The 10,406-nt window shown below is 42.7% G+C and overlaps 1 protein-coding gene across 2 annotated transcripts in view; it reads right to left on the bottom strand.

Annotated features, from left to right (window-relative positions):
- Window positions 1-10,406, bottom strand: part of MASP1 (mannan-binding lectin serine peptidase 1 (C4/C2 activating component of Ra-reactive factor)) — a 108,913-nt gene that overhangs the window by 36,185 nt on the left and 62,322 nt on the right. The window contains exons 9-10 of one of the 2 annotated variants that reach the window (XM_006871889.1): window positions 2,670-2,807; window positions 1,507-1,581 (exon numbers count right to left, since the gene is read on the bottom strand). In XM_006871889.1, coding sequence (XP_006871951.1) covers window positions 1,507-1,581; window positions 2,670-2,807 — 213 coding nt within the window. Of the gene's footprint in view, window positions 1-1,506; window positions 1,582-2,669; window positions 2,808-6,994; window positions 7,313-10,406 lie in introns of those variants that run through there. The other variant, XM_006871890.1, reaches the window with a different exon arrangement.

The raw sequence follows: 10,406 nt of genomic DNA, 5'->3' as shown, positions 1-10,406 counted from the left end.
ATATCATTGCTAATGTCCAATGGGTCTTGGCTGAAAGCAGAGAATATCAGAAAGATGTTTACCTGTGCTTTATTGACTATGTAAAAGCTTTTGATTGTGTGGATCATGACATGCTATGGACAACATTGCGAAGTAGGAGTATTCCAGAACATTTAATTGTGCTCATGAGGAATCTGTACATGGACCAAGAGGCAGTTGTTCGAAGAGAACATGGGAACACTGAATAGTTTAAAATTCAGAAAGGTGTGCAACAGGGGTATACTCTTTCACCATACTTATTCAACCTGTATGCTGAGCAAATAATTCAAGAAGCTGGATTATATGAATAAAAACGTGGCATCAGGATTGGAGGAAGACTCATTAACAACCTGTGATATGCCGATGATACCTTGCTTGCTGAAAGTGAAGAGGACCTAAAATATTTACTGATGAAGATAAAAGAGCATAGCCTTCAATATGGATTCCACCTCAATGTAAAGAAAACCCAAATCCTTACCCCTGGACCAATAAACAACATTCTCATCAATGGAGAAAAGATTGATGTTGTCAAGGACTTCATTCTTCTTGGATCAACTATCAACACTCAATGGAAGCAGCAGTCAAGAGATCAAACGACGTATTTCATTAGGCAAATCTGATGCACAAGACCCTTTTAAAGTGTTGAAGAGCAAAGATGTCAGATTGAGGACTAAGGTGCACCTGGCCCAAACCATGTTATTTTCAATAACCTCATACGCATGAGAAAGCTAGACAGTGAATAAGGAAGACCGTAGATGAATTGATGTGTTTGAGTTATGGTGTTGGAGGAGAATATTGAAAGTGCCATGGACTGCTAAAAACCAACAAATCTGTGTTGGAAGAAGTGCAGTCAGAATGCTTCTTGGAGGCCAGGATGGCCAAACTTCATCTCTCATACTTTGGACATATGGTCAGGAGGGACAAGTCACTGGAGAAGAGTGTCATGTTTGGTAAAGTGAAGGGTCAGAGATAAAGAGGAAGACCCCCCAGTGAGATGGATTGGCCAAGTGGCAGCATCAATGGACTCAAGCATGGTAACAATAGTGAGGTTGGCCCAGGATCGGGCAGTGTTTCATTCTTCTGTGCATAAGGTCACTATGAGTTGTTATCGACTCGATGGTACTTAACAATAACAACAACATAGCATGGTGAGTGCTTGAGGACAGGATGCCCACTTTCTGGGTTTTCCTGGCATACAATAGGCACACAGGCAAACTGAGTTGGATGAACAACTTGGTGAGAAGGGAGCAGAACTAGCAAGAAAGTAGTCAGGACTCTCTTGGGTTTGGTAGAACAGGCTGGTTAGTTGAAAAAGTCTGAGGCTAGGCTTCTCTGGACCTTTGACTCTCCAAATACATATCTCAAAAGAAAACAACCAAAGCTGCATTCCCCCATTCCTTCCTTCTACCAGATAAAAAGCCAGAGAATCCTGGGGCCTAAGGCCTCCAATGGGAGACTTTGACACAAGGAACTTCGAGGGTGAGGTACCTGGCAGGCAGGTGGGCAACTTTCTCCCCAGTATTCTGTTCATCCAGATGCCTTCGGCAGAACAGGTATATATGCCTGGAAGAGTGAAAAAAAAAAAAAATGGGAAAAGAGAAAATGTTGATTTATAGTACATGGGAAAATAAATCTGAGCTGTAATTCCTCTGTTGTGGATCAGAACAACATTCCAAATGGTCTCTCCAAGCCAGTCCTCTGCCCACTGCAACCATCTGTCTTCCTAAAATGGAAATCTGAGCACGTCCTCCTATGCTAAAGCCTCCAATGACTCCACCTTGCCATTATAAATAAATAGGAAACTCTATATCATGGTGCTCAAGGCTCTGCAAACAGTACTGCCCATGGGAGGACTGCCCCCTCTCTTTCACACACTGTCCAGATCCTGGTAGGCACCCCGAAGTGTATGGCCACCCAAGCCTCTATGCTGCAGATGTTCTTCCCGACTTTCTCCAATTAACAATCTTTTTGAAAGTCCAGGTCTGTGTCTGTTGATTCATTCATTTCATAAAAGCTCTGTGCGCTCTATTTTAGTCCACTTTTTGATAAGGGATGGAGTGGAGGTCTAGAGAAATCAGGAGAATTTTGTTAACGATGTGATGCTGTATGATAAGCACTAGACCACAAGGTCGCTTGAACCAAAAGGTCAGTGGTTCAAATTCACCAGCCGCTCTTCGGAAGCCTTATACAGGATTGCTGTGAGTCCGAACCGACTTGACGATACTTAACAACAACAAACAATATGGTGGAGGCAGAATTAACGGGCCCTCTCATTTCTCTCAGAGTTTCTTTTTGGCTGTGAGTTGAATGAGTGACTGAGTGAAACAGTGGTAAGAGTTGGGGGGTTTGGGTACCATGTGGCTTAGCTCTTGGGGGTGTGGGCCTGAGGTGGGGAGAGGTGGAACATGTGCTTCTTCAAATGTTTTCTCCTCCTAATTCATCCCAAACCTCTACTGAAGTCAGTAGACTGGCTGTTATTGGCCCTTTGCTCTCTGACCCTTGTGCTGTTCCCCTGCTCCTGGGGCAGTCAAGGGTCTCCTTACCAGATGGCATGGATGAGGCTAGATGGGGACAGATGCAGCTGTTCTGGAGTCTGGGTCAAGGTATTGGCTGGTGAATCTGTGTCTCACTTTCCCCATACCATGACTCACCTGTGATATTTTGGGCCATCTTGTAATGAGGCTTCTGGCAGGAATATCTAATCTCAGATTTGTATGTGGTGAGGTTGTTTCTGGTAGAGAAGGTGACTAGTCCATGTTCCAGCTCTGCTGGGGCCCTGCAGTCTGCAACTGAGAGAGAAGAAGAATGTGATCCTCTAATATACTCTTCACTCTGTCTTGGGACCATCTATCTGGTGGGTCTGTTTCACATGGATGTGCAGTACACAACCCGTGCAGCCACCTGTGGCCCTGCTTTTGGGGACTTGTCTCATTTATTCTGGTGTTACTTGTGTGGTCTACTCACCTGACCTGATGTCAAGTCCAGGGCAGGAGCAGGTCTGCTGAGATTTAAGAAGACCTCAGTCTCTTCCCCACCACAGCCACTTTAGACTTCAGGGCAGTCATCTCAGCCTCTTCTCCCCAACCATGAAGCCCATGGCTCAGTGGGAAAATTCCGGCTGACAAGGACCAAAGACTCTTCATTTCTTCCCGACCCAACCACATGGTGAGTAAGTGGTTAATGTGCTCACATGGGAGCTTGGCACAAAAGCAAAACAAAACAAAAACAAACAAGCAGAAACCCCAGCTCCTGCATGATCATGTACCCTTCCTGTGTCTGCTTTCTGCAGGAAGCTCCCTTGGCCACAGAAGGCATGGGGTGGGGCTGGGGTGGACCATCTTCTGTTCTTCACCTGCTCAGGTTCTCCACTTGGTGACTGGATGTTTGGACTGGTTGTAGCCCCAGTGTAAGACAAAGCCAAAGATGCTTAATCCTCAGAGGTGGTTTTAGGAGGAGTTCATCAGCCCTCTACTGAGTCAGTCAGAGGCTGAGCAACCAGTTTGCTACTGGTGCCGTAGACACCTCCTTTGGAGATAGCATTCATTTTTCAGAAAACTCCAATCTTAGATATAACTGCCTATGGCAGAGTCAAAGAATCATAGAGAAAGCCCAGAATTTCGCAGTTGGAAAAACACAAAGGCAGGCAACCTAGAAGATCCCCTTTAGTTTACAGATGAGCCCAGAAAGGAGACTGACGGGCCCAAGGCCACACAGCAAGTCACTGTCAGACTGACAACTAGAACTCGGTTTCCTTGACCTGTCTCAGTGCTCTTTAACCTAACTGATATTTCTTAAAGATCTGTTTTCTAGTGAAACTGGCCAATACTCGCTACAATTATGGAATTGCCTTGTGGTTCTGTGAGTCTGGTACAGGCTGTTGAAATTGCCAATATTTGAAATGAAGGAGCCCTGGAGGTGCATTGGTTAAGAGCTCAGGTGCTAGCTGAAATGTTGGTACTTTAAAACCAGCGAGATATAGGACAGTCTGCTTCCATAAAGATTACAGCCTTGGAAACTCTGCAGGCAGTTCGCCTCCATCTGGTAGCATTGTTATGAGTCAGAACTGATTACATGGCAATAGGTTTGGTTTTTATTTTAAGCATTTTTTTTTTTTTTTTTTTTGGTATATTCAACATTAGCTGCTGATCTGATCATTTCAGAGGACTACATTCCAAAGCCCATTAAAAATTCCAGAGTTTCTCCTTCTTCTTCTCATCTTGTGAAGCAGAGAGGGGATAATGTATCCCAAAGATGTTATTCATACATTTATAACCCAAGTTCATCTTTGTGATGAAATAGAGTTTGCCTTACTTAAAATATAGACGTTTCTCAGTCCCTTCCAAGTGGATGAAAAAGGATGGGAGTAACTTCGACCCACAAAGAAGATACAAAGCCAAGGAAATTGGTTAGTGTTTTGTCCTCCATTCTCTCTGAAAAAAATGACTATCTTTTCTTTTGATTGCTCAGAAATAAAGACACACTTATACTCTGTAAGGTGAGGGTCAACACTAGAATAATAATAGGTGATAACATCTATTATTTAAGACTGTGAACATTTCATATTTACTTTCCTACTGATGTTCATAGTAGATTTTTCTTCTTTTAGGAAAGGCTACATATTGATACCAAGATATGGCTATTACTCCTGGCAGGACTGTCTCTTGTTTTCCTTAAATTTGGCTCACTAGTTCATTGGTACAAAGCAGGGGTGGGAAACCTTTTTACTGCCAAAATTTATAACATCATTGACAGGCCATACACAAAGTTATCAACTTAAAAATTAGCCTCCGTATTTGATCAGTTAACTTACCCCTAATGTGATGACTCCTGGTGTGGCTCTTTAGGATCAGCATGAGACTGTGAACCACAAGGTCAGCAGTTCAAAACCACTAGCTGCTCCTTGGAAACCCTATACAGGATTGGTTGCTCTGAGCCAGAACCGACTCGATGGCACTTACAACAACAACAACAATGTAATGATTAGAATTGCGGTTATCTTGGTAGGGCCAGATAATGATTTCTCAGGCCTTCAATGACTTGTAGGCCAGATATTCCCACTCCTGGTCTAAAGTATCCTGTAAAGCTTACTACCTAATTCCTAGTGCAGAAATCCCAGGGTTGGTCTTAGACTTATCTAGATGGTTAGGATACTGAGAGTCTGTTACATCCCCCACACTGGCCAGGAGTTGTTTTCTGGGTAGAGCATCTTTGTAGGCACTCTAGAGAAGTAAGTTTACCCACTGAAGAGCTGGTCCTACAATCAGAAAAACACCTAACAAAACCAGTTGATGTCAAACTGATTCTGACTCATGGTAACCCATGTGTTCCAAAGTAGAACTCTGACCCATAGGATTTTCAATGACTATGACCTTTTGGAAATAGATTACCAATGGCTGTTTGTTTGGAGGCATCTCTGGGTGGATTTGACCACCAACTTTTTGGTTGTAGAGAAGGTATGAAAAGTAATGGAGAAGTAATATTGAGTGAGGAAGGAGTGTACTTTCTTCCCAGGTCTCTAGTGGCCTACAGAGACAGGATTATCTGAGACTTGGAGACCATTTCCCTTTCTATAAATACTCATTCCAAGATACATATTCAGATTCTGTCTCCTCAGTTTATCTTCTTTACTTCAGAAAGGGCTCCATCCTTCTCTTTAATGTTTCTTGTAGTCACTTCCACATTGTGAAATCAAAATTTCCCTCCCTTTCCCATTTCCATGGCCTCCCTTTCTCATTACTGTCTGGGATGGGACACTCCTGCCCCTCTGTCATCTCTTGCTGCTATGTTTTTTCCTTCAGCCACACCCTTCTTGACCTGAGCAGTGCTTTCTCTCTATTTGAGACGTCCCTAGAGAAAGCTGCACACTCATCCCAGCTTCCTTCCCAGTCTCATTTCTACCCCTTCCCTTGGTGCAACTATGATCTAGCACCAACAGACCCCACATTGTCCTGCATTCCCCTTCCAGGCCATGACTTATGCTACCAACAACACCTAATGTGTCTCTGCTACAGCCACTCTGGAGGCCTGGTTCAAACATTTCTTCTCAACAGTCTGTTCTAATTCATCTGATTGGAGAGGGCTGCTTCCACGCTCTCATCCAGAGTTCTCCATTCACCCCTCTCGATGGCATGCATCTTACATTATATGTTGTAATGATTTAGGTCCATATCAAATCTGCTCTAAATTATGAATTCCTTTCCTCCATCTGGTACAAATGTCTGTTCTACTTTGTGGGCTTAAGAATATTTGACAGACAGTCATCTTCAGGAATTGTCCCATCTTCACACTTAGTGACAACTCTGACCTAAGAGGCACCTCAGTCCCTGAACTCACTTATTATCCAGTTTTGTAGGATTCTGCTATTAAGTGGACATTTAATCACCAAAAGAGATTAGGCAGTTACAGTAGAGTACAGGGCTCCTCTGGTAGTGTGTCTTGATTTTGTTCAGACTGAAGCAGAGAATCCTGGCATGCACAACCCTTTCTTTGTTGATTTTTTATGACCCAGAGATGTCTTGTGGCAGCATAGCTGAGAACCACTGCTCTCGAGTGTGATACCTAGTTAAAAAATTTTTTTAATTTGTAAATTTTAAGAAATGAATAATTAGGGACCCATGGAAGAAAGAATCTTTGATGATTGAATTTCAGTCCCTGTGTTAGGTGTGGATAGAAGGGATACTTGATACTTTTGAGTATAAGAAGATATCCAAGTTCTCCCAACATTTATGCCCTTTGAGTTATTATTAATTTCATCTACTCATGGTTGTTAGGAAAGAAAAAGTAGAAACCTTAAGATTCATAAAGTCACTGTCATTCTGGCCCATTTAACCTGAAAGTGTGGAGTGGATTAGAAACCAGGGTCCATTTTGCCCTTATCAGTCAAAGGCCACATGATTGTATATTAAATCACAAGTGTCTCTAGGATCAAATGACATTTGTCCTTTCAGAAGAGTACTATCCACCCAGAAGTACTTTTAAAAAAATCCCCCATTAACTTTTCATTATTTTCCAGAGTGATGTTTGAATGATGGGTAGACCCTCAAGTGAGAATTTGCTCTCACACACACAGCAGCTTCATTTGCTTGAGACCATGTTGCCTTGTTGAGCATCCATTCTAATCCGTAGTGATGTGGGAAATGGAGTGTTTGTGGAATGGGGGGTTGGGTAGGGATGCTCTGGGACCCTGGAGGCTCTCTGAGTGATCCATTCTTGGATATCTGCTCTGTGTGGGGTCCCATCATTCACTCTGTCACTTGCTCTGACTCGAGTTCTCTCTCCAAATCGTTTTCGGTTCCTGTCACTGTGGTGAAGACCAAAGAGGGATCAGATTGGTATAGAGGAAGAAAGAAGAGTCAGAGAGACAGAAGAGAGAGAAGAGAAAAAAGAGTATGAGAAAAATTAGTAAGCAAAGCAGAAACAGTTCATGCAGGAAATACAGAAACCACTCCACCAGAATTGATTAAGACTGCACAGGGTAGGCGTAGCCAGTTGGAAGGACAGCTTGGGAATATGGAATTTGTATCCCATTCTGAGAATTTGCCAAGTCATGGTGGTGGTGGTGATGTGCCATGGAGTCGGTTCCGACTCATAGTGACCCTGTACAGGGTTTCTGAGACGGTAAGTCTTTACAGGAGCAGAAAGCCTCATCTCTCTCCTGCGGAACAGCTGGTAGTTTCGAACTGCTGACCTTGAGGTTCACAGCTCGATTTGTAATCACTACACTACCAGAGTCATACATCCTGGTTTATGAAGATTATACAATTCTGCCTGAAGAGGGAGCTTTGCATTCATCTGGTCCAAACCCTCATTTAACAGATAGCTTTCAGAGCTTTGCTGTGGAACTGTAGAATAAACACTGGACTGCTAACTGCGATGTCAGTGGTTCAAAACCACTAGCCACTCCTTGAAAACCCTATACAGGGTCTCTATGAGTCAGAACTGATTTGACGGTACTTTAACACCAACAGCTTTCAGAGTGGGCCAGGACTTGTCCAGTGTTGCCACAGTAAGGTGAAGGCCAGGGAAGGAACTCACATTTCCGCTTCCCACTCCAGTGCATTTTTCTTTACCTTATACTGTGCACTTCTTGTCTAGTCCCAACTCCCTGGGTACACTCAACTTCTCAGTCTTCTTTGTTTTATACTTTTGCCAGAGCCTAGAACATTGCGTGGCACAGAGAGAGGCTCATTAAATACCTACTGAGGGAAGGAACAATGATGCTGGGTATGCCTGAATGGGGATTCTAATAGTTTTATTCCAGACTAAGTATAAGAACCAGGTCTTATTAAGAAGGATCATATAGCTCTTTTAATTTTTTAAATCAGAATATTGGGGCTTTTTTTTTTGTATACTAACATCAGACACATAAGATAGTACCAAAGATATGGTAATGCTTTCCTCTATAAACTAATCTATCACATTAAAATGTGAGTACATTTTTATCTGGGAGAAATTTGTTATTATTACTAAAAACAAAGTTTCCTATCTTCCTCTGGTAGCGTAGTGGATTATGAGCTGAGCTTTTAATCAAAAGCTCAGCAGTTTGAATCTATCAGCTGCTCTGCCAGAGAAAGTGAGTCTTTCTGCTCCCATAAAGATTTACAGCCTCGGAAACCCTCAGAAACAGGGTCGCTAGGAGTCAGAACCAACTCCATGGCACACAACCACCAACTATCTTCCAAAGATGTGAATGAGATAAAGCAAAAACTATTCCTAGTGAATGGGGGTGGTGGTGGTGGTATAGGGGGCATTGTGCTCCACAGGGATGTTATGTAGTTAATTCTCAACAAAATCTTGAAGGCAGAAAACACACTGAGTAAATTGCAGAGGCATCCAACTGGCAGAGTCAGGATTTGAATCCAAAACTTCCTGTCTCCAAAGTCACATTCTGTCCTATGCATGCCGTATCCTCATTTCCTTTCATTTTCCAAATGGCTCCTTGTTTTACTTTGCAAAGTACTTTGCTTAGAACTAATTCACAGCACTACTATCTAGCCATGGATTGAATGATGTGGATGTTCTGCTGACTCTGAAATTCCTTGATGTTTGGGATCTTGTCTTTTCCATCTGACTTCCCTATAGAACTCTGAGCAGGTATCCCATAAATGGTTATGGAAACTTTTTATTGAAGGCAAACAAAACCCTCCTTTTCCCACACTGGGCCTCAACTCCAGCCTCATCATCACATTAAAAAAAAAAAAAATTAAGAACATGTGCTTTTAAATTTGCCTCAAGTTCCTGATAGAGTTCTTGAGTAGTTGAGGTTGAGCTCTCTCCTTACTGAATCAGAACCAGAAAAGAAAGAGAAGGAGGACACCACTCCAAAGTTTACAAAAAGAGTCATGGGATTACCATTCCTAATTTCTGTTTCCTCACCATTGCATTCTAAAGCAAACTCTTCTCCCTTATCCCTCCTCTCTCTCCCTCACTTCTTCTCTTCTTCCTTTCCTTCTTTCCCCCTTTCTCTGCCTCCCTTTCTTTTTTCCCTAGGTTTTTCTGTTACCATGCTTTTTCTTAGCCTTGTTTCTATAGATTGTTGTTGGTAAGTGCCATCGAGTCAGTTCCAACTTATAGCAACCCTGTATAGGGTTTCTGAGAAGTGACTGGTGGGTTTGAACCACCAACTTTGTGGTTAGAAGCCCAGTGCCTATCTTATAGCACCACACCTGAATTTCTTCTATAGATCAGTTTTCTAAAATTGGGGTCCTTACCACAATGGAGTAAATCTTTCATTGAAGTCATCTGGGTAGGTGTAGGGGGCCAGAAATTTATATTTTTATAAATTTATATGGACCATGTAGACATATAGGAACTCTGGTGGTGCTGTAGGATAAGCACTGCATAGCTAACCACAGTCAAGAGTTCAAACCCACCAACTGCTCCATAGGAAAACACAATAAGGCTGACTGCTCCCATGAAGATTTACAGCTTCTGAAACAATATAAGATCGCTGTGACTCAGAATTTCAGAATTGACTTGGTGGCAGTGGGTTTTTTGTGTGAACGTAAAGACAGTTTGTATGGACTATAATATTATAAAATCACTGGCATATATTATAAAATATTAGAACTAGTTCTAACCCTTTATTTTATAGTTGAGGTGAAGAACTTTGGTCATGTCACAGAGAAGGCTAGGGACAGAGTTGAGACAAGAACTCTGGGTCCCAGGATCCAGTGCAAAGCTGTGTCCTCTGCTTCACAAAGGTACATGGTAGTGACCCCACATCCCATCTGGCCCCGGGTTAAATCAAGAGCTGTCTCAGAAAGTTTTAGTGGATGTGACTGGTGGTTATGTAGACACTGACCACATCACTCAGGTCTGGGCACCAGTGGCAAACTGGTTTCCTGAACTAGCAATTTCTGGAGGTAGTTTCAAGCAGATCAACATGG

The sequence above is a fragment of the Chrysochloris asiatica genome, unplaced genomic scaffold (assembly GCF_000296735.1).
Source record: "Chrysochloris asiatica unplaced genomic scaffold, ChrAsi1.0 scaffold00177, whole genome shotgun sequence".
Lineage (NCBI taxonomy): Eukaryota > Metazoa > Chordata > Mammalia > Afrosoricida > Chrysochloridae > Chrysochloris > Chrysochloris asiatica.
This window is presented reverse-complemented; position numbering and strand designations above follow the sequence as displayed.